The sequence below is a fragment of the Ascidia mentula genome, chromosome 6 (genome assembly GCF_947561715.1).
Source record: "Ascidia mentula chromosome 6, kaAscMent1.1, whole genome shotgun sequence".
Lineage (NCBI taxonomy): Eukaryota > Metazoa > Chordata > Ascidiacea > Phlebobranchia > Ascidiidae > Ascidia > Ascidia mentula.
Window position 1 is genome coordinate 9,976,222 of NC_138571.1, and position 24,741 is coordinate 10,000,962.

The 24,741-nt window shown below is 37.6% G+C and overlaps 2 protein-coding genes across 4 annotated transcripts; one reads left to right on the top strand and one right to left on the bottom strand.

Annotated features, from left to right (window-relative positions):
* On the top strand, positions 1-8,574 carry LOC145905581 (interferon regulatory factor 5-like). Its single transcript, XM_082992823.1, has 8 exons — positions 1-211; positions 3,300-3,462; positions 4,398-4,475; positions 4,694-4,869; positions 4,978-5,328; positions 5,642-5,806; positions 6,802-6,867; positions 7,529-8,574. The coding sequence occupies exons 1-8, from the start codon at positions 50-52 to the stop codon at positions 7,799-7,801; spliced, it is 1,434 nt and encodes a 477-aa protein (XP_082848949.1). The 5' UTR covers positions 1-49; the 3' UTR covers positions 7,802-8,574.
* Positions 8,575-12,961: 4,387 nt separating this feature from the next.
* LOC145905327 (large neutral amino acids transporter small subunit 1-like) lies at positions 12,962-23,351 on the bottom strand. Of its 3 annotated transcripts, none has more exons than XM_082992500.1 (11): positions 21,762-23,351; positions 21,472-21,597; positions 20,471-20,576; positions 20,369-20,413; positions 19,963-20,086; positions 19,060-19,163; positions 18,786-18,882; positions 18,270-18,419; positions 17,820-18,000; positions 17,102-17,162; positions 12,962-14,662 (listed from the first exon to the last, which is right to left on the bottom strand). In XM_082992500.1, exons 1-10 carry the CDS (start codon positions 22,255-22,257, stop codon positions 17,104-17,106), a joined length of 1,488 nt encoding a protein of 495 aa, XP_082848626.1. In that variant the 5' UTR covers positions 22,258-23,351; the 3' UTR covers positions 12,962-14,662; positions 17,102-17,103. The 3 variants fall into 3 exon arrangements, with proteins under 3 accessions (XP_082848626.1, XP_082848625.1, XP_082848624.1); XM_082992499.1 differs by having other exon boundaries at positions 17,056-17,162; XM_082992498.1 differs by lacking the exon at positions 17,102-17,162 and having other exon boundaries at positions 21,762-23,350.
* Between the last annotated feature and the right edge of the window lie 1,390 nt (positions 23,352-24,741).

Sequence of the window (24,741 nt, forward strand, 5' to 3'; positions counted from 1 at the left end):
GGATAACAGTGTTGTGTATTGTACAGCGATTTACTGAAATTACGACAAAATGTCTGATACTGTTAAATTGGCAATTTTTCTGAGGGACAGATGTGAGCAAGGAAAATACGGACTGAAGTACATAAACAACGAGAAGACCCTGCTGTTTATTCCGTGGCCGGTGGCGCCAAAGCAAAATGAACAGCCGTCGCCAACCTTCGAAATGTTCAAGGTACGATTAATCATTAAATTTTTGCGGTTTGGATGTTCCGGACTTCAGATACTTCGCCACTGATTATTTAAATTTAAAGTATTGGAATATCGCAAACCGCTATTAAGGTTCGTTAATGTCCACTGGTCCTTTTGATAATTTCTTTGATTTGGGGTAATATGCTTTTAGGTAGTCAATTTCAATATTTGCATCAAAATTCATGGACCTTATCATTTTGCCCGCGACATTTTATCAAACTTAGTCTTTGCAGTTGACCTGTTTTGCTCCTAATTTAAACACAGGATGTTAACGCAAGCGGAGTTTGGTGGTTACATATGGTTGGTTCAGTGCCTCAGTTGCGGCAAAAATCGACCGTTTCTTGCCATCGTAAACATTGTGGGTATACAGACCGGCGGGTTTCGCATACATGCGTTCTCCCGTATGAAAACACTTAACTTATCAAAAACTTGAGTTGCCGTTTCCTCTGCAACTGCAGGCTTTTGTGTCCGCAAAAACGAGTTTCTCAGGTGTATTTGCGAAACTATTTGATTGTCTCAACATTTGCCACCAGTTCGGTGGAAAAGATTCTGACCGGTGTTTTATGCAACGTAAGTAACAAGATCAATCCTGCAGTTCTGTTACGGAAGTTTTCAGGGTTTATTGTGCAGCAAATTTACAATAAAAATTATTACGTTGGCACTGCTTGAAGCCTCACGCTAGGGCGTAACAATTACAACAAGTTATTGCATCAATGCACATAACCCTGAATTACAGTTCTTTTGAATTTACAATGGCAACAACCGTATCACTATATGAACTGACTATGTCTGCAGTTGTACAAATAAACGTCATCAATGTGTAATCAGTACTCACGGGATTTTTATTATGAGGCGTGGTAAAGCCACGGGCATACGTAATCCACGAGGCACATTTCCAGAAATTTAATGTCATGGCATTAAAGAACCCAAATTATCATCCGTATTGGTGCTGTAACACCATCAAATATATATATATATATATACGTCGTTCGTATAGTATGGGTTTAAAATCCTTTATTATTGTAAGGTTAGTATTTGCTGTTTGGATGTGGTTATAAACCGTCAATTCATGTACGCAATATGCAACAAAAAGGCAGTATTGTAACCTGTGTGGTTGCTCTGTCGTGGTTTATATTCAGTCAATTGATAATGCATAACTGAATTAAACGCATTCATTATGGACTTAGCCACGCAGAATAGTATTTATTTGTGGACTATGCATCCCCTATGAGGCTAAATCCATACAGCTTGCAGTGCCATTTGTGCACGGTTCACACAACGACCATCTATAATATTGTTAAGCTGCACACAAAGTGTTGTTTGGTAGCAGTTGGAGATTTAATTGCACTGTCAGGTACGTGAGTAACAGGATAGATAGTGCTGAGTGAGCTACTTCCCACTTCCTACATTTAACAATGCAAAACCCAAGACAACACGTGCAACTATAATCTACCACATCATCTTGTGCCATGTTCGGTGTTTGATTATTAGGATATGTTAAAGAGTCAACCAGACACAATATATTTGGAATAAAAAAATATCAAATCAATGGAATTAACCAAATAACGATTTTGTAACCAGCTCAAAACCCTTTTCAAAGAAAGTACAGCGTTAAACTGAATTTGGACGATGTTTGAAATACGTCTTTCTTTGCAGACGCCCGTGGTTAAAATACGTTGCCAACCTCAGTACAGTTTAAACACGACGTATTTCTAATTTTAACCCACGGTTATGATCAATCGATTATTCTATTAGGTTAGCATTATGTTAGTCTTGTGGTTTCTCTTTGACCGCACGTAAACATAGACGTGTTTCTATTTTAATCTGCCGACGCATAACTTTGGCAGTTTTGGAAAACAAAGTAGTTTCTGACAATAAAGTACGTAATGCGTGTCCAACGATGGTCACGTAGGATCACGAAGGAAGAAATAATACAACTTAGACACCTAGAAACTGAAATAGTAACTTCGAAACTGCTCTAACAGACGGATTGCAAAAACAATCGTCATTTTTTAAAAATAATCTATCCGTAGCGATTGTGATGTCACAGAACGTGTGATGCCAAGCCGGAAGGCCGGGTTGAAACTTGGGCGTTGTAAGTTTCTAAACAATGGATTGTAGTGGGCCGTATTTTAAAGAGGGCTATATTCGTCTAAGAGTAAATGCACGTGGAACAGACGCCAACGCCGACAGCTATTTTTGAAAAACGTTTCGCTTTCATTTAACGTCTGATTGTTCCTTGCGTCTTGTGGACGTGACTGGCCAAAGTCTAACTAAATTATATTATCACGCACTACGTGATCAATCGCAAAAAATAGCGCCAAATATGGCGTTATTTTTTGGTGCTGCTTTAAATTGTGTGACCTGTTGACCAACAGGCAACCAATTTTTAAAGAACTGTTCTTCTGACGTAAGGTTACGTGATTTTTATTTACCACCAACGTTTCGCCTACCATCCAGTAAGACTTATTTTGGTTATGTGGCAACAATTTATCATATACCAATCACGTAACTTTATGCTAGATTGGCTAGAAGAACCGTTATTAAAAATTACAATGCCTGGCAGAACGAATAGGCAACCAATTTTTAACCACTAACATGTACTTTCGTCTGTGGGGTTTTACATCAAGTGGGGTTTCCCAAACAGTACAAAGGTCTTGTATAGTAATACGGTGCATATAGAAAATGATCAAAACATTCGCATTAAAACGAAGTGACGTGTGATGGATATAAATTTCGACATACTGTTACCTTCAACGATATTGTGAGTTGAAACAATATATATGCTGGAAAAATTTCCGTTTACGTTTAGTTTGATCGGAAACCCTACACACGGTGGTCATAGTATTATCGGTTGATAAACCTGACTTGTATCCGGGTATTTAATGTAAAATATTCCATGACATTTGTCTGATAAAGTCCCCACTTTCTCAGTAATCTTTTTACAATTTACCTTTCATAATAAGCAATACAGTATGTATTACGATTTTTACTGCAGTTAAACTGGTTGTATTGTTGGACTTAAAAATTTACAAAACCTTAAGTTATCCTAACCTAACGTGGTTTAACAGGAGTGGGCTGGGATTTCATTTAAAAAGCGCAACCAGGACCAAGAAACAAATGAACAGCCGACAACGCAGAAACACAGGTTCAGAAACGCCCTCTCGCGCGCTGATGGTATAAAATATCGCAAGGAAATCGTGGTCAATGGTGGAAGATGTTACGAATTTACTGGTAAATGGGAGATGCATGATACCAACTATCTATTTCTATCTCTAACATGGGTTTCTCAATATTACGTAAGCGCCAAATCATTATATTACATAACCCTGGTGAGTTTTGTTTGGCGGCTGTAAAATATACAAACAGAGGCAGTTTCTTAATCAAAAAAAATCTTTGGCAAATAGTTCCAACGGCGATCGACACGGAAAAGAGATGATCGATATTTATTGGCATTCGAACATGTCTCTTGGCTTGTGATAAGGGAAACTGCGCATATGCTTTTGGATAAGCTCCGGAAATATTCCGCCTTCGTATTGCTACGTTACGAGCCCTTGTACCATCTAACAAATAAACCCTGTGTCTTGAGATGTTAGTTTATTTCCACCACGCATTTCAAAAGATCAGTATTGTCATGGCTTGGACGTATTTGATGCCCTGCCATCTGTTTAGCTGTGCAAGGCACATAAAAAAACCTTCTGTAATTCGGGTTTTTGGAGAAGTGTCACAAAAATGTCGCCATTTTAGCGAGAAATAAATAAAAATCCATGGTGCGCTTGGAGTAATCTTAAAAGTGGTGTTAATAAATAAGTCACAAATGCAACGACAAAATAAGGACTTCGTCCCCCGTCTGTTCTTACCAGTATGGTGAGCAAGGCTTTTGAAACACGGGCCAGAAATTATTACGAATTTGACAGGCGGGCCAATTGTTTTAATTGTTTCGAGTATAAACAGCGTGTGCAATACATGAACTAATCTGTTTACAATATTCAACATTCAATTGCTGTAACATGGGTGCAAACAACGTGCATAAACCCAGTATTACTAAATCTACGCTAATTTTAACCGGTTTCTGACGCGTCAGATTTAAAGACCCCAAGGTCAGATTTGGTTCACTGGTAGGAGTTTATGTCAGGGTAAACCGCTAATAATTCCGTATTTGGTTGCAGAGTCCAAAAGCAAAAGAAGCCACTCCAATGATTCGTCTCAAATGCTTGAAAGTCCAAGCAGGAACGATTACGAAAACGGCAAGTTATAATAAGACGTGGCTGATGCATTGTAAATTGTACCGATCGAAATTTAAGTATTGCGGCCTTCTACATGCACCGAGATATACAAGTGTATCGAGAAGTAGGAAATTTGTAATCACAACTCGTTATTTCTGCTGAGCCAAGATTTACAACTTCACATACATATAAAAACCTGGTTCCAAAACCGCATTTGACGTTTTGATGAATTTGATTAGGTTACAATCCGACTCCATATGATGGAGCTGCATATTACAATGGATTTGGAGGGCAAATAGCAATACAATCTGACCCGGAGTCACCTTATACTTACGATCAACAATTCAACGCGCCCGGTGACAACTTCATAGAATATCGAGACCAAACACAGACTCCAATGTGGACTGAAGATGAGGTGAAATTGGATATTGTTACTTTTAATGCAAGACAGATGCATGGCGCAAATTTAGAATAAATTTAAAAATACGAAACGTGTTTTTAAATATTTGCAAACCTCCTTTAGGACCAAACTGTCAACGAGTTGATCAACATAGTGGGGTCTTCATGCACAACCGAGGGTAGCTTTTTGACCAATACTCCACCATTGGTTGAACCCCAGCAGTCACCCCAGATTGTACCCCTTGGGGTTCCTGTGACACGCCCTGTAGATGGTCTGAAGTTGTCACTTAGGTTTCGAAACGAAGAAGTGTTTCAACACTTTGTGACCAACGAATCTGGATGCCGGCTGTATTACGGTGACAACATACCAGACATGTCACAGCTGTTTGAACCTGAACACCTTAGTAGCATCACCAGGCCGTTCCGTTATCAACCGGATCAACTGTTCGGGCCACACTTTTTGGAGCAAGTTAGGGTAAGTGGTTTAAAACAAAGCATGTTTCTTCTAGCGATCCTGCTTTGAATTAATATGAGTCGTGTGAAAACATTACCAATCGCGGTATTTTTGAAAGAAACGCCGCAGTTTCGAATATCCAAATACGAAAAGATTTTATGAGTAACTGCAGCGTTCAAATTTCCCTATCTCTGTCGACGTCACGACTAGTGTTTCAAACCGTGACATTATCTACCAGCACTAAATCTGCAATGCTATTTGGTTGTTCTGTGGTCACACACTGCCATGTCTTTTAAAACATTTAACGCCAGACTAACCAGCAATATACGTACAGCTTCCACCAGCTGGCGACCAAATGCGGACCATCAAACAGAAAGAAAAGACCCAGTCAATCTTACAGAACATGGAAAGAGGATTGCTGCTCTGTACGGACAACAGCAACAGCTTGCACAACTTTGGGATACCTGACGTCTACGCTATGCGACTGTGCCAAACCAGGGTAAGTGGCAAGTTTATGATGTTCGAATCCGTCAATACTTGCTGGTGCTTTCGCAATCATGTTGACAGACTCATCTTTTCTTAAGGTTTAATTACAATGGAAGTCCTTTTTTTAAAATGAGGATGCTTTCGATTATATAGGCCTACAATCCTACTTGATGCGATGGACTTGTCTTAAATTCATTGCCCATTTTAAGTATGTATTAGAGCCAAGAATGTTTTTGATTGACCACCAGACAGGGCCACTTTTTTGACCTAATGACTCATCAAGGAAGCTTTGGTGTTTATCACCTTAGATTTACGATTATGTGATCAACGTACCGATATCGCTACAGATTAATAGCCATGAGCTTACCCACTGTAAATTAGTCTCGCATGCACTAACGTGCAGTTTAGTCACAAGACAAATGGTGACTCGCGCCATTGAGGATAAAAGTACCGGATAAAGTGTCCCACAGTCGTCTACCCCATTGTATACTAAAGAGAAGGGATTTCAAATAAACGGAGCTAACAATCACAATGGACGAGACAAGGGGGGATTTCCAATTTTACAAGAAGCGGGAATTTACGTCGCGATTCTTCAAATAGCATCATTGTACGCTTAGGAACGCGGGTACCGAAAAACGCGGTTCCAAAGTCGGCGCATTGATACTCAACTTGCCAAAATTAAAATGCAAATCACATTGTGTTCAAGATCAAGGCAGTTCTAAATCCCATGAACGTGGGTTTTCACCAATCGGGCAAAACCAATCAAACTACACGTTTTACAAACGCAAACCCCGTCGTTTCTCGCATGTGACTTCCATTGTGACCACTGATTATTAGCTATGTGTTGTCCCGTATGTTTTGTATTTAAGCTTATGTTGAAACGCTATTCTGAGAAGCAAGCTTGCACAAACACGTTGTTGGTCTCAGGTTTTCAATAGATTTAAACCTAATACATCGGAGGGTGGCAAATTGTTGTTAACCGATATTCACTCGTATGTTTCTTTGCAGATCTTTCCATATACGGAGACTATGGGTCAAATGGCTTCACACTCGGAAAGCCTCAAACGCATGGTGGTGAGTCGCACCTCGATAAAAAGGGAATTTCCCGCGTGACGTCGCACGCGTATTATTTTGAAACACAATGGGTTGAACATTTTGTGCGTCGCAAGGCGCTTTCACTTCTGGTATACCTTCCTGCTATTTTGAATCAACTAACAATGGAACCTTAATAGAGCTAAGATCATGTGAACTTGGCGTTTTTTTTAGGATAGCGAACAAATGCACAATAATTGACGTACATCACTAATATGGACACCATTCGCTGCGACGTCACATATACATACTATTTTTAAGAAAAATTTATCCTACATTAAGATGAAAAAGGTCACGAAAGTTGCGCAAACAAACTTTGTCGATGGCTTGTCACGCGCTCTTGACTAACCTTTTCAGAGGTTCTAAACACTTTTCTTTATTGTCGATACCCCCTACGATATCGTCAATCTGTTAATGCATACCCTTCTGATATATAAGTAAACGTGAGCACTAATAATAAATGTGATTATATAAACAAACATAACGAATGGCGAATAATAGTATTTTCAGAATTTTTAACAAACTTATTTAGATTTTTAAAATATAAAACAATAGTGCCGATCATCCGAGAAATATAGAGTGGGCATAATAAAAAAAAACTAAAAAAGTAGCCAAAGTATGTAACTATTTTTTTTTTGTGCAGTGGACAAAAGTGTTTGACGCCGGCCAGTTTTGCCAGAAGTTTACTACAGAAGTTGTCCACCCTTCGTCTCAAATCTGTCTCTCGCTTGGCCAACGTACAACTGATGAAATGCTTCTGGTGTCGCTGACCGTGACAGTACAGCGGGCGAACCAGTTTATACAGAACCGGTTGGACACCGTGCATTCCGATATTTTCATTTCTGGGGCTACGTCGATGGATGAAGAGGCCCAGCGCCTGGCGATGACACTCAAGGCTACTGTGACCCTTAATTAAATTACTGGAGGTCAATAAAATCCCCATTTTTGGGGGGTATTAAAAAAAATCCTGTAATAAATGTAAAGTATAGAACAACTTGCACTTATTAAAATAATCCAGAGACATGGATGATCTTTTTTTTAAAAATTGTTGCCAAACTTTTCATACGGATAGCGACACTCTGACCACCGAAGTAGACCAATTTCAAACCACTGTCTTTTCCATAAAAATATACTTTTAGTGAATTTCAACTCTCGTTGAAGTGACGTCCCATTTGCGCATTTGTGTACATAATTTTTCAATGTGTGGATTAACTGAAAAGATTTTGTGTTCATGTGTTTTCCGCTTGTACATGGGAAGTTGTTTGTATTTTTGTATTCGAACTAGCTTTTCCATTTGAGGAAATTTATCTGCTTACATTTGCGAAAACATAGTTTGGGTGACAGCGAGCGTCGTCCTTATTTTTTCTGGCTCCAAATTTATTTTTGCCCATATTAGATTGTGTCCGTGCGATCATTTTGCCTGGCCGATTACAATTGGGGCACTTTCGCTTTATCAATTGATTTTCGAAGAACTGTAATCTTAACACAACTCGTTACGTTGGAATACGGCGAAACACATCCTTTAAACTGTTCATGAAAAAGCAGAAATGCTTATGTCGTCTAATTTCTTCCGCCTATAGCTTCATTGTTTTGGTCATCACAATGCATGCGTGCTGATTTTAATTACTGACGCAACTGTACATAGTTTTGATGCCGCTGTTCGTAATTTATAAATAAATAGTGTAAAGAGTGAAACAGTTTACCATGTTTGTTTCGTCTGGGTTTCAAAGTTCGTCGCAAAAGCAAGTTTCCATTCTTCTCAATATCATTTAATTAATATAAATCACAAGTTGCATGCACTCTAGGATTAAAGGAAAAAGATCTCGCTTTCAACACTGAAAACATAAAATACACAAAGAACAATGTAACAGCGATAAAAGAATTTTCATATTTTCCCTTGCTGGAATTAGAATCTAAATAGAATCCTGATCAGGTTTGCTGTTTATTGATGTTTTTTGACCACTAAGGGACTTGACCCCCAGGATTTCCTGGGCACGAATCCCGATCAGATATTCTTCTTGGTATGCGGTTTGGACGCTTGACCCAATGCTACCGATCACACGCCCATATGTTGGTCTGGCACGATGACCGGTGTTGCCGATTTAGAACTTTAGCGCCAAATGCGGATAATCACTAGGATTTATTCCACCGCCAGGGTGCACAAGAGGTTCAAAAAACCTGATCGGGATTCGTGCTTAGGATATCGTGGGTTCAAAAACTGGTTTCTACGTCACATTTGTTTTTCATTCGACTTATTGGGCCAACATCATGTGGTCATAACACCTATTTCAAAAATTTGTCATTATTTTTGACGTACATGCAATCGTTTTTAGCTAGAAAGACCGTAACAAGTCACCGAAGCTGCACTGATTAGACCTATCAGGTCGTAACAGTAACCCTGGGTGCAGTTTAATAAAAAAAACAGTTTCACTTTTGAAGGTAAACACATATGCTGAACAAAATACAATAAAATCGAATTGTGAATAAAATACAAAAGCGTAATAAATTACAGACCAAGCCCATTGGATAGTTTTTATGCTGTATCAGTAGATGTAATCATTTAATGACTTTGTGCAAAGTAAGTGAACACAGCATTATGCACAAGAAGCAGAGAGCACATACATATTTCTGATAATCAAATACAACTGTTTCTCAACCAGTGGGCCAGTGGTAAGCCACGTGAAACCGCTGTAGAAGAGTCACAAAGGAGAGAAAAACATGCTTCGATGCCAAAAACGAAGAAAGCCCAGCCAAGAATGCAGGATAAATGCGGGCCATAACAGGAAAAATGTTTAGAAACACTGTTTAAACGTGCCAGAAGAAATGAAACTGGTAAAAAGGTTCAAGGTGGCTGCGACAAGACAAAAAAGGAGGCTTAAGGCGCAAATAATGGCATACAAACGAAAGGATGTTGACATTTGAGCATATCGATAAGATCAAGGGAGTCTATTTTCGTTCAGTCATAAGGAACCGATTGTTAGATTAGAACAATAAGGTTTTGAGCCATTGTAAACCCTTGTCATTGTAAACAATCACATAAAACTTATGTCAAACGTCTGAACAATGGAGTTAGCTTTTTTCTACATGTTTATTTTTCAAATTTATCTGAAATTAAGCGTACGTTAGATAATTTTCGGGGTACACCTACACCAACTGAAAGTTTTATTTCAAAGCACCAACCGCACTTTGGAGCAAGAATCAACATCGCCACCTGAAACCCTCAATTCAAAGAACCAACCGCTCTTTGACGCAAGAGACACTACCACCACCAAAAACCCATAATTCAAAGAACCAAAACCGCTCTTTGACGCAAGAGTCAACATCACCACCTGAAACCCTCAATTCAAAGAACCAACCGCCCAGTTTTTAACAGTTTACTTTGAGGTTTGGGAAAAGTTCGTGACTTACAAGTGATTTTATGATGAAGTATATGTCAATGTGATGAAGACATAATCAATATCCTCACAGTACTAAAAGCTGAGCTAACATCACCCGTGGATCGTGGAATGCTGTACCTACATTTCCTATCCTTTTTAGTCTTTACAGTTGACCTGTTATGACCGGAGAGCAAGGAAAGCTCGTTGATGATCAGACTGACGATGCTGGAAAGGTATTGCACAAGAATGTTCCCCAAATATTTTGATTTGACAATAAAACCTCAATGAAAACTGTGATAATGCCCTGGTTACATTCGAAACTACGTAGAGGAGTATGCTGAGGTTTTTTTAAATGATAAACATTTACTCAAAGAATTGGAGTTTTCCTGTGTTTTCTCGACCGCATTATTTCCGGTGCGCTATGAGCAAAGGCGTGCCCAAAATCAATCGGCTTTCGGAGAGCATAATACAGAATACAGATCAACTGCTTTCATTGTAATATTTATATTGTTCGATTCAGAAAAACGAATAGATGTCTGATCGATACAGACATTTCAATGGTATTTCAATGCAACAGATATCGATATTTCAATGGAACCCGACAACACTGCGTTAAGAAATAATCGCAGCATAACAATATGTAGCATCGATAAACCACCTCATCGGTTTTATTGTTTAGAGAATAATAGGAAGTGTGCAAAAAATGTTTCCTCAGAGCGAAAACAAAACAGTACAAATACGTGACGACACAAAAGGCCAGACGAGTCATCATATCAACGACTACATCGCGTTTAAAACCGGCGGAAAAAAACGCAAAACAACGCAACATTCTTTGATGACAGGATAACGGTCTTCGAGATACACGCACACGGTACTTGGCATGACGTCACGTCGCGGTTCAAAGCGTGCGTCGGAAGGCAGATGTCCCAAAGGGTTTGCTATTCTCCTTAGCGGTTTTAGCAGTCGCGTCACAGAATTACACTTGATCACGTTTTATTCCGACAAACGTTGATTTTCAATTATAGATTTGCCCCCCGTTTAGAAACGGCGACTGGAATAAAGTATTGTAGTTGTTTTGTCCAAAGGTACGTTATAGATTCAAAAGAAATCATAAAAGTCGGGACAGTCCACCTAAAAATTGCCCAGATATGTTGTTGGAGGTGAAATAAAATGTGCTTATTTGTTTCACTGGTAAATAGTCTTAACTATATCCAATATTAAGGATCCATATATGAATTTCTATTGAGGTAGGTTTTACTGACGGGGAATGCTCTTCTCGGACTACGCTCTCTCCCTCTCTTCCCTCTCTCTCTCTCTCTCTCTCTCTCGCAATGTATCGGAGCATGTAATAAACAATAAAGCAATGTATGAACATCAATATTACGACTGATTTGTACGTGGATGCATGGACTGTTGCAAAGGCAGATCAAGCGGTCAGTCTGTTGCAGTGGTTTTTTGACTATTTTAGTCTTCTGGCTATTCAAAAAATGCGGCAAAACTGACTGGTTTTACAGAAAAGCAAAATGTCATAAATGGTGATTGTGAGCCCACAACGCTGTCCAATAAGGTGTTCTTGCTCATTATGCTTAAATAGGAAATGATATTCACAAGGATCTGGTGAATATAAGCTGAAAGTCAGCTTACGTTTCAAAGGTTTTTGCGGCCATCAAACCTACCTGAGCCTCTCAATTCAAAGTACTAACGGCACCGTTGCGCAGGGTTCACAAACACCACGTGAACCTAGCATTTTAAAGAACAACCGCACTGTGCAACAGTTTGCTTTGAGGCTTCCGGCATTTGTTTGGGAATGCAAGTAACTTTTGGGAATGCAAGTAGCGATACTGTGGTCAATGTGTTGAAGAAATAATCTGTAACCTCGCATTACTAAAAGCTGAGATTTTGCATTACTTTTTGTTTATGTCCCAGTTATCCACAATTCGCAGAGGAATTGCAGAGGTTTTCATGATAAATTTAAATTCATGGAGCAGGAGCCACTGGTTTTTACCGAGGCATGATTTTCGGTAAGCTATGTGTAAATATATGCCCAAAAACATCGGCTGGTGGAAAGCAAACAATGCAAATTGTACATTAAATTGAACTGCGTTCGTTGTTGCACTTATGTCATTCAATTAAGAAAATCAAGCGAATACTCGTCGAAACTTGTTTCAATGTAACTTTGGTACGCGGCACCATTGTCTTTCCTCCAAGTCAGGGGTGTTCAACTCAAACACGCTGACGTGCCTAGTTCTTCTTAAAACTTATTCCCGTGCCAATGTTTGGTGAATTATGTTTAACTCAATTCAAATTTTTAAACAACGTCAAAGCCATCTTCTGACTTGTGCGCACGCTTAGACTGTTTTATTGTGACCCAACACAGGCAGGTCAAAAGTAAATAATATTTGTCGTAAATGCTGCGATTGTTTCGTATTGTGAATAAACAATAGAACAACAATTTACTGTGTAACAAATCTTAGTTTTTGGCATGTGAATTTTTGCAAGAACGATACGTGTTGGCCATCCTAGCTTCGTTGGAGTAAGCTAAGAACTGTTTGTGTTATTTATAACAAGATATATCATTAATATTATACTGCATGTCGGAATTAGCGCCATATCACCTTCGTAGTATAGTATACCTTATATACATAACTGCACGTATACCGTCTTTGAAGTTGGCATTCTGCAAAACTACGACACAAATATGACCTTTTCCATGGTTTTGTATTCGCCACATCAAATAAACAGCACGCCATAAACGAAAATAACATAAAATCAAAACGATCGGCCACCAAGACTACGCTACTCCAGCACAGTGCGGCAATCCACGACAAACAAGAAAGACGAATGCAATCAAAGGCAAAAATATCGCCACAGATGCATACGAAAGGGAAATTTAGTATAGCCGCGGGAAATTTGTCAATTCTTTGGCTGATCATATATTTTTCGACGTGCATATAATGCTTGTGCATGACTTTATTGCACAGACAGCGCCGTTATTTTACAATGTTATGGTGCTGGTTTTTAAATGGGAGATCACATTAAAGCCAATTTCTTTTCTACTTTTAACGATATGATGCAGAAGAGCATTCAACAACCAAACATATTCAAGAGATAATATACATCAATCTATCAATGCTCAAAAATTATTGTAACAATGAATAGTAACGTAAAATTGACTAAAATGTTTCATTTTGGGATGTTTAGAGCTCCAACGCCTTTGGGAGCAAGAAACGTCATCATAAAAAAATACATTATCACAAACTTTACAAGCTGCATGAGCACTCGCGGAATCTATGCGCAGGCAAGTAACTGACTAAAATAAATTAAAGCAACACCGAAAAAACAGTGCAACAAACAGTAAATTACTGTTGCGTAATGCATTTGGTATTGTACGTCAAGCAAAATAGATGAAATACATTGCGTACATAGTGCTTTACCCTTGAGGAGTAGAGTTATAAGATAGGCCACCAAACACGTTTAATTGATACATTTACGGATTAGGCGCTCGGTGGTGGACAGAAACAGCAATATTTAAAGTACTAACAAACGCATTTGAAAACTCATCATTTGCCTGTATCGCGTTCAATATCATGCGACGGGCATTCCTACAAAGAAAATAAAGCCTAAAATCGATTAGCCAAAAACAGCATACCATTTTCTGTGGCCACGTGTAATCGGTAGTTGCTCAATGCTGACACTCGTAAAGATAGCAAAAGATAAATAGGCAAAATTGCGCGAGACAAACAAAAATTACATTTTGTGGCACTGTTTATGATATTTTACATTCTGCGGTCTCACTACATTGGGTAAAAAATTAATGCTTGTTTGAATTTTCTAAAATTTGGCACCATGACCTGTATGTCGTATACTCAAGTCCATGGGCTTTTTGAAACCACTTTACCCTGTTTATAAAGCTTGGCATTTAAATGACTATGATTGTTGTATGGTGGTGTGCGCTCCGAGTATTAGGAAGGGTTAAAAACAAAGGTGATCGCGGTAGCAAATTTTCGCAAAAAAAAACATTTCAAGCATTAGCATATGTGTTTAATTGTGCCAATGACTTTCACATTACTTTCGGTAAGGTACATGCGGTATAATACAATAGTACATATCCAAATATCGCAGCGTATTCAAAAGTTCCAGCGCACCACAAAAAAAGATCCAGAAAGCCAAATCATGCTGTACAAAAACCTTAGTCTTATATATCTAACATTTACAAAAGATAAAAGCAATACGCTCGTGTCCTTACACAGCCAATAAACGGCTGCAACGTTTTTAATCGAGTAAGCAAGCGCTTGTAAGACGAAGGAGATTTTTCACTGGTAGAGGAAGGTCGCTTTATTTGTCGACTTCTTCTTGGAAGACAACTTCAAGCAGGGTCTGAATTGCCACCGTTGATTTGTCTGCAAACAATAAGGTTTGTTATTCGAATTGTTCAAACAATGGCGGCGTTCGAAATTGGTGTATGATTGCCGAGGAGTGATTGTAAGTCCGTGATAAGCTGCAAAACGGTTGCAGTTTCTGAAAACGACTTAATTGTTCAAGGGCAATGCAATTTTTGCAAGGGGTGCATAAAATAGGAAGGACGAATGAATAGTTTATTTGTTGATATATTTTTGCATCCAATCCAAATTTGGTTATCATCGGGTTTAAACCGTCCTTATTTCTATGTTTAATTCTTATTTTTTGCAACCTTTGACATCACCCACAAGAAATGTCACATGTTTTTACCTGAATAAATATTATACTACAATAAAACAAAATGCAGCGTGCAATAACATTGTAAATGAAACCCCGCCAACTTCAAAACGTAGACGAATTGCCAGAAGACGCCTTTGCATGTGCACAAAGGCAAGACTTGATACTAATTTCGACAGAGGAATAAACAAGCCATACACTTGAAAGTTGGCAGACTCATATTTAAAAAACACATCGTTGGCAGTTTTGTCCGGCCAAAGTCAAGCACCCAGAAGGAGCATTTAAAGGTTCATGCAGTTGTTGTTGAGCTAGCTGCAATATTTGTGGCTTGTAAATGACAACCTCCTGCTTAGAACACACACTACGGTATTGGCAGTTTGCACACAGCGCAATAAATGTTCTAAACTTGCTGAACGGGAGTTAGAAACCAATGTGTTCTGCGGTTTAAAACACCTTGCGTTTTAAGAGAACACCACAACGGCGGTTTAAAGCAAATAAGATTAAAAAAATGCGAAAATTTCAATTCCCAGGGTTTTTTAAATATAAAATTTCACTTTAAAACTTGTTTGAGAATTCCATGTTAAAACAAACAATATTGGCGCCATCATATTAAAAACATGTTTCTACATATTTTGTACACTTTAGGAAATAAAATGCAAAACGTTACAGTCTTTCCCTTCCAAGACATTTCCTGCACCAAAAATGATGCGAATTTTCCATGCGATTATTGTGTGTCTAAAGCGTGGCCTTTAAGCAAGGAATTCTTCCAGCAAACAATACCTGTTTAGCGCCAAGAAGTAAGTCGCAAGTGTTTAAGCTATTCCAAACAACCATACGCCTCTTAAAGATTAGTTAAATTTAAGAGCCCTGCAAACAGTACGAAAAAACCGCGCCCTAGTAAAACAATAGGCTTTAAATCATTTGGAAGAAAAATAACAATTCAACAAACTGCGGGTTATTAATGAGTTTTTGCTTTGCTTGGTCGGCAAACAACAATGTCAACCACCCGCGGACTTTGTGTGTTGATTCGTTTCGCTGCTGCAGCGTCAGCGAGTTTCTGTCACGTATTCGCACTAATTACGCTTGCTACTAACGAGAAGGTCATAAATTTAGGTTTTCTAATTTGCTCGCTTCGTCCGACAGAAAATGCAGCGGTTTTTTGAACAAACTCAACCGGACGCCGAACTGTTAACCATTTACTAAGACCAACATGCTCACATTTACCGTAGTTACGAGCAATTGCTTTGCAAAAATGTTCTCAGTTCTTTGGTAAATTTTTAGCAGTGTATGCAGGCTATAGGAAGGCATGTTTCTACCTGTTTTACCACAAAAAACCTTGTGCATTGCTGACATTCAAGGATAACGACATGCAACTGAAACACATATACACACATGTGATATGTTGGGAACACGAACGTAATAAACAAGCCAAAGGGACACACAATAAAATCGAACACAGACATGATATGAATGACCCTTATTTTGTACAATATTTTAAGTTAAAACAATTTGGGATATGAAACACTTCATGTCAGCTTAAGTTTGCACAGCAAGGAGCGAGTTGAGACAATCTGCTAACCCCTAATCTGTTTTCAAAAAGCTGACATGGTGTTATAGATAACCATGGCAGGCTAGTTTTAACAATTGGGGAAGTAATGGTTTTGTAATATTTTTTGTTTTCACTGGACACTTCTGAAAAGAAGGAAATCCTTAAGGAACCATGTTGTCAAAAAAACATTGCCGGTCAAAAAAGGTGTGATATCCCATGTAATTGCGGATATTTTGATGTTGATTAAAGGGTTTTGTGACAGGAAGTAATTACTCTTTAAATGTTGCCTAAAACAGCCTTGGGCAAGACACTTGAGGTTTTACTTTCAACATATTTTGCTTTTGATCAAGAAAGTTTATTTTTACTTTTCAACAAAATTTTGGGTAATTGTTTGGTATTACAGGCATGAAAATTCCTAAAATTAAACAGTTTTTAATATGGACATTTTTTGCATTTACATGAAACTCTTGAATTCAAACATTGAAACAACCTTTGATAGCAATCAAAATATAATGGATAAATATTTTACTCCACAGAACCAACCCTTACCCAAAACATTGAAATAATTCAACAAAGCAAATTCCTCAAGGAATACCATTACGCAGCCTCCTGGAAAACGACTTCTAGAATGGTTTGCATCACATATGTCATCGATCCTAGTTGGTTGGAACGATGAAAATGAAAGACAAAAATGGCGGCGGAGGGTTAAAAAAGCTTTGTTGGGGCACAATGTGTGTTTTTTGCAAAAGTTGTATATACATTTTAGAAATGTTGTATATACATCTGCATGTCAAAATTTTATTATTCAAAATATCCATTGTACTGCAGAGTCTAGTTCTATTATATCCAGTGAATTTATTTGACATTTCAGGATAGCATAAGCCACAAAGCATATTTACTGTGAATTACAAACCACTAAGCTCACAGCATTAAATCGGGTTTCCAAGGAACAGAGTATATATTTAACACCCCAATAAATGGATTGATAAATGAAGAGTATTGTCTGTCCAGATATTGATTTAAATCGAACAAAAGGATCCCACATCATAAGATTAAATTTTAATGAACTACCATCTAGAACAAGGGTGTGCTGTCTTGGCATCAAGATATGTACCATATTAAAAAATCTGATTTGGTATGATTATGCTAACAACAGATCTATCAAATGTCAAATTTTGTATTGGTAACAAACAGAAGTTTATGCAAAGATACAAACTGCAATGACAACTACTATATATACAAACTACATGACAAAATAAGTTTGCTGTGTTGATTAGTATTTTCTGTTAATACATAGTATGTACAATACTTACTCATGCCACTGTCCATCCATTTTGGTTGCTTGTTCTGGTAGCGCACTCCAATTAAGTAGACAGGGATACCAGAAAGCACAATACAAGCACCGATCAAACACTCCTTGGGTGCAGCATACACAGCCATAATCACCAGGAAAGCTGATGCCACAAAGAATGTAATGGGAAGAGCAATGTGGAACTGAAACAGGGAGACTGTTTACTGATTGATCGCTATATTAATATCCTTATCATATAAAAAAAGTGTAAGCTGCATTTGTATTCGCATAAGAAAATTGTTCTAAACGCATGTAACATGTTTAAATTTTTGTTTCTTTTCAAAAGGTCTTTCTGAAAATGTTGTTTTTAAAGGTCTTTCAGAAAAAATGAACAATTTGCATGTGGGTAATAGGATATTAAGTCTATTTTAAGTGTATCCAAAATTAGGGTGATTTTGTGTTAATAACCTACCTTCACGGGTCTTTCAAGTTCAGGATATTTGTATCTCCACCAAATCATACCAAGAATTGCCATCCCAACACACAACCAGTTAAAGAAACTGAAGTAGGTGATGAGACTCCAGATATCTCCAGAAACCAAGTACAACAGGGACATCAAGCACTATCGACAACAAATATTTTCTTCAGTTAAAAATTTTGCAGTATTTTTTAAGTTACAACATTAACAAAAATAAAAATAAATTGAGAATGGAGAACTTTTGGCTTATTGTTAACGTCAAGTGCTCTTGAGAAGGATTTCGAGTATGCATATAGCACACATATATGCACATCAGTATTTCTAAAAGAATTTATGCAAAACAGGGATACGTCTATGGGGAGAAAAATATATATGTTTCTGCTACTGACAGACAGTATGTAAATTTAAATGAGGTAATACGTTGTTACCAAGTTTCATTATAACACCTCATTTTGTTTTCAAGTAGCTTTAATGTCAGCTTGGTAAATCAAAACCACAGTTTTAACCTACATTGAAGATTATAGCTGGCACAGGAGTGTATCTTTTGGTGTGGATCATGGCTAAAATGTTTGGAAGTTGGCCCTCTCTCGCACCAACGAAGAACAATCTGAAATCAACGACCGTAATTTTATTCACCAACACATAAGTACAACAAAAACTGTAGAAATGGAGAAAAATAAAAACTATTTACAAAAGGGTGATACCTTACTTGCTGAAAATAGGCTCAGTAGTTTGTGTGTTTTTTTTTAAAAAGGCTTTATATATGAAAGACTATGTTACAGACCTAGATGATGTAAATATGGAACCATTCACGGATCCAAAACATGAAAGTGATACAAAAACCGGAATGATCCAGGACATCACGCCAAGAGTTTTGTCACCGAACAGCTGGAAAAAATTTGACCTTGGTTAAATTCCTGCTAGATAATCACATGGGAAATAAATGCAAAATAAACAAAATGATTTAGTCGATGTTCTGGTCAATAAAAAACTGCCTCTAAAGTAGTACAAGGCCACATCAGTGCAGCATGTTGTGGCCATTGTAGATAATCTTGCTGGTCAATTTACTGGCAACATGCTCAATGAATGGCATTTAGGAAATGTGGTAAAAAAATTAAGGAAGTGGATTGAAGTAACACAACTTCCATTGAAAAGTTCCATGTGTTGTCAATAGATTTAATTTCCTGATTGCAAAACCTTGCAAAGTTCACATAAACCCACACATGCTTAAATAATAATAAAGTTCTGTGCAAACAACTTACAACCTTTTTAACGTTGGCTAAGTAACCATTGTGATAAATTCTTAATTTTATGTTAATGATAAATTGATAATACTTGTAAAAGCACCATGTAACAAAATAATCCACAACATCATTTTTTCATTATTTTTGCAAAAAATATTGTGTAAGTGTTACATAACACAGGGCTCTTAACATTAAAGTCTGGCTTATATTTTCATTTCCTGCATTCATTTCCTTTTCGTGTTTCCTGTTGGTTGAGATATCACAATAATGACACAAACCAATTTTTTTTACCGTATGTTTAATAAGATTTAACAGTTTCTTTGTAATTCCTTAAAATACGAAACTAAACAACACTTTTTTAACAAAGAGTTATGTTTTTTGTGCCGAGAAATGCTGGATAAATTTATCATATATAGTTTGTAAAACATACAAACACATCTTACCACTGCAACAGCATTTGAAATTCCAAATTCTGTAGGGGAGAGTACAGTGAAGTAGGCAATATTGGCTGTGACATAAATAACTGACACCAAAGGCAGTGAAATCATGATGGCTCTTGGCAAGTTCCTGTAATGCATTTGTATATTGTATAAACCCATTTACAAACTTTCAAAAAACTATAAGCTGGAATTGGGGACCCCTGGCAAATATTTATGGCACAAGTAATTTATGACCTCACATTCAAATGCTGTTTTGTATTATACTGTTTTCACAAAAGCATGTTGGCATTCAAGATCATCGAGAATTTGACACAACCGGATAACCCGCATTGTGTTCAAAAAGGTTGCAAATCACAAAAAAAAATTATTGGAAATTTTATTGTAAAAAATATGAAATCATTTTCCATACGTGTATGGGTCTTTCATTTCTTCAGTGACAAAATTGAGGTAGTTCCTTGAAAATAAGAATATTTCAGAAACAATAAAAAAAACACAAACCCAGTCAACTTACCATCCTCCGTATGCATACAAACTGTTGTAGAAGGCTATCACAATCTTTCCAATGTCACTGGTGGTGCCTTCAAAAGCCTTATCAGGTGTAAGGTAATAATAGCTTCCTGTTAAAATAAGTATATAAAACAATTTAAGTGAAATTATGAAATAAACAAAAACAGTTACAATACCTGAAAAATATATTATGTATATATACATTATGCATCAAGTAAAAAAATATTTTCCCCAATTATTTTTTGCCTATGGTGTAACAAATGCATTGATGTAATTAAAAAGTTAGATAATGACAAAAAAATCTAACAAAAATATTTGCTGTTGCAGTCTTTTCATAAAAAAATGTAAACTACAACATATGGGGTCAAGGTACAAATTTACAAACATGAGTAAGGTAAACACAACAAAGTACCCTTAAGTTACCCCAGGACGTGTCATTTCCCCATCAGAAAACTATGAAACTACGTACAGGAAGCAATTGGCTGAGCGGCATGAAATAAGGACAAGTAAGCAATTTACGACAATTAGCTTTTTGTAAGCATATGTTACATGTTGTATGGGTGCAACTAGCCGATTAGTTGAGACAATTGAAATGCCTTTGAAAGAATCTCGGTGTTGAAAGAACTGTATTTTGCCTCACTATATTAAAAGTTCTATTACATTTAAATATATAGTTTTTTGCATTTATTACTTTTTTCAATTGCAAAACATTTACAAACATATTAACAAGATTGTATACAATGGTAAAAATCTTTGCCAACCAACCTCAGTATTTGAAATGACTTAAGATACTTGAGGTACATCACCCTATTCATGCACACAATGAAAACCCCACCCACATAATCAGCCAATGGGAGGAGCCCACACAGAGAGTGAATAAACTCTACTGCCATACGACAACATATTGCTCTGAATATCACACAGGACCCATTATGCCATGCAAGGTCACAGAGTAAGGAGATTTACTTGCAAGGCAAAAACGGCCACAGCATGTTGTAAACTGACCTTGACATATTTTTACGATTCCGATGATAATGATCATGACCAATGCAAGTAGTTTGGCTGCAGTGAAGACGTCCTGAACCCTTGTTGCACCTCGAACACTCATACAGTTGACAAATGACAGCACAACTGAAAAGTACAAGCATTTTGCTCCTTGTTTTAAAAAAACACAAAAAACTGTGTGTGAGCATAAGACGAATACTGATTACAATACATAATAATATAAGACTTATATGTATGTATACACACATAAAAAAAGAAATAGAATTCAAATATTAATTTTATGAACGTACTGAGACAAACAGCTGCAAAGAGTCGTACGGAACCCTCTGGCATTAGTTCTGTGCAGTTGGGGAAGAATGGTTGTACCAGGTATGTGGAGAATGTAAGAGCGATTGCCGCTTGCGATGTTGGTCTGATGATAAGCAAAGCAATCCACAAACGCAAAAAAGCTGGCAGGGGGCCATAAAACTCTCTAATGTAGGCATAATCACCACCCGACTTAACAATTGTTGTTCCCAACTCAGCATAGCACAGTGCTCCAATGGTGGAGAAAAAACCTCCAATAGCCCATACAATTAGACTGAGACCAATGGAATTCACCTCCTTAAAGACCCCGACGGGAGAAATAAATATGCCGGAGCCAATAATGGTCCCAACTATGATAGCACAACTATTTATAAGGGTGAGTTTTTGTTTTAGCACCACTTTGCTGTCTGTTGGATTATCATCTGATGAGGAGCTGCTGGCATCCTCAGGAGTTTTCAGTTCAAGAGATCGCTTACTCATACTTGTGTTTCCAAGTTAGCACCAGAAGCAAATAAATATATTGAAGAAGCAAGAACAAAACAAATCTCTGAAAGAATATAAACACTTGATACTATTCTACAGTTTATTATAAAAAATCAAAGTGGCCATAGGTCTTTGTATGATGCATTGGCAAATCTCATGAAAACATTTTACTTTTGATTGTTTTAAAACAAATTTAAGCCTTCCAAACAAAATAACAAAATACATTGTTCCTGCTTTGGTAAAAAAAAACAATAAATACAAAGCAATTACAACACCCGAAAGTTTTTTACTTCGATTCGGGCATTAAGCAAACAGTAATGTTCTGCCAATTAATAATGTGTGCTTCTAGCAAACAACCCATAAACAGACTCTATTAAGCAATTACCATGCCTAATAGTAAACACATTTTACCGTAATAAATCATTCCAATACAAGTGAAGTTGTAAAACATGTATAATCTATAAATATTATACATAAACACGTTTTGGTACATAAAGACCAAAAAACATTGCAAAGCCAAGCTGCCTTACTTAGACACCACATCTTTCAGCATTGCATGTAAACTCACTCACTCACTAACTAACTAAATATAGAGAAAAACAAAAAGTTTACAGGAATTTACAACGTGTAAGTTTTTTTTCCTTGATCTTTTTATTCCTTGATGCCGGCCTGTAAATGTGGCTTTTTTAAAATAAGTAGGCCACCGACGCTGTCACTTAATTACCAGTGGCTGTCGGATTAAGACTGTTAATCCGCTAACAATTAAAAGCGTTAAGTGTGTCAAGTCGCCGTTCACTTCAAAGTCAAACAAAAGTCGAACGACTCTGTAAATAAACGTCTCCCAGCGTTTGATTGACAGCTGTGGAACCTGTCGAGAACGAAATGTAGGCTCAAACTACTCGTTCATTCTTAATAACCTTCCACACGCAAGTACTACAATTGGAAGCACTACTACTAATACAGTTACCCGTTATCACCGTTTCAACATGAGTCATTGCAGGAATATCGAAATTATTCAATGATGGAGAAAGTATACCACCCGCCTGTTATACCGCCTTAAGCAACAGCAGCTGCCACGTGGGTCACACGCCTTACCAGGCTAAAGCTAGCGGTAGTCAGACTGAGAGGATCACAAGGGGCGCAAGCTTCATTTATATCCACCATGACGCAACATTTCGCCGTTCCTTGTGGCAGCACAACAGCGCTCAGCGTGTTTCTGCGTAGTAGGCTATCTCCAAAGCAACGACTGGCGATTTTGAACCGTTGAGCTTTGTGTTTATACTCACAACAATCCACATCCAATAACTTTGCGAAAAGCTTGCCTTGCTCCAGATTTTCCAGTATTTTATGAAACGCTTCCGGTATTTTAAACTTTGGAAGGAAGTTATCGCAGAACGTTTGCGCAACTTTTAAACCCAGGGTTAAACGAACTGTTCACAGGGCTAGAGCGTGTTTAATGCACTTGAAGCATCGCGCAAGTGCTCCCTTTGACAACTAAACAGGTGGCATAAGCACCGCTTACAAAAAATTCAACACTTGTCTGCGAAGTTCTGTTTTGACAACTCGACCGACTGCTATAGTAGGCTATATACCCACCAGTTTAACAGTAGCGCCAGACATACCTCGTATGTGTTTTGTTCAAAGCAGACGGTGATCAATCAAGTGGACTTTCAAGGGTTGGTGCTAAAGCTGATCATAACACAAACGTTGGTGTGATATTTTACTCACAATAATATAGACGCAACAAAATCATTTAATTACCCGCCAACATTAAACCACTCATACAGCGAACAGGGTTCAGTTTACATACGCCTTTACTACAACCTTTTTCCTCACCGTTGCGCGTGGTTGCGGAAGAAAAAACGTGCGGTTTTACTCCGCCATTGACGAACAATCAACAATGCCTATAGCGAATACGAGTATATGAGGAATTGTGTTACGAAACGCTTTCCGTAAAGGCTGTTTCATGGAACTGTTGGTAGTCTACATACAAAAAATGCATACCATAATAAAATAAAATGCTAAAAACAGTTTAATGTTGAAAATTAAATCGAAAATTTTTATATGTTATACAAATACGCTGGCTCATCAACATTCATTCAGAAAACTACAGTTGGCATATGTCAGACAGTCAACAGCTGCAAGACGGGTACTATAACCGAAGGGCGAAGAAACAATTCGTCCTCTAAATAGAAATATCACAGCCGATAAAGACGTGGTTTGCAAACTGTTTAAATTCTAGGTATTTGCCCTGCTGACATTTCGTTCTCCTTCTCATCTCTTACCGTTTGCCTTTCATTGGATGTATTCGTGGTGCCAAAACAAAGTATGACATGGTATTAGTAACAAGATATATAAAGACAATCGCCAAGCTGGAATTTAGATGTTTTGTACACAAACTGAATGACGATAAAAGTATCGAACAAATTCCTGCCTCACCAGTATCTTAAAAACGGCAGGTAGAATTGGTAGCTGTGCGGT

Excerpts from the sequence above, each read along its gene's own strand:
- LOC145905581 (XM_082992823.1), top strand. The coding sequence starts at position 50 with ATGTCTGATACTGTTAAATTGGCAATTTTTCTGAGGGACAGATGTGAG. Across the intron at positions 5,329-5,641 it reads ACTTTTTGGAGCAAGTTAGG|CTTCCACCAGCTGGCGACCA; the intron begins GTAAGTGGTTTA and ends ATATACGTACAG. Across the intron at positions 6,868-7,528 it reads AAAGCCTCAAACGCATGGTG|TGGACAAAAGTGTTTGACGC; the intron begins GTGAGTCGCACC and ends TTTTTTGTGCAG.
- LOC145905327 (XM_082992498.1), bottom strand. The coding sequence starts at position 22,257 with ATGAGTAAGCGATCTCTTGAACTGAAAACTCCTGAGGATGCCAGCAGC. Across the intron at positions 20,087-20,368 it reads GAAATGAAAGACCCATACAC|GAACTTGCCAAGAGCCATCA; the intron begins GTATGGAAAATG and ends AATGCATTACAG. Across the intron at positions 18,883-19,059 it reads TCCATATTTACATCATCTAG|ATTGTTCTTCGTTGGTGCGA; the intron begins GTCTGTAACATA and ends CGTTGATTTCAG.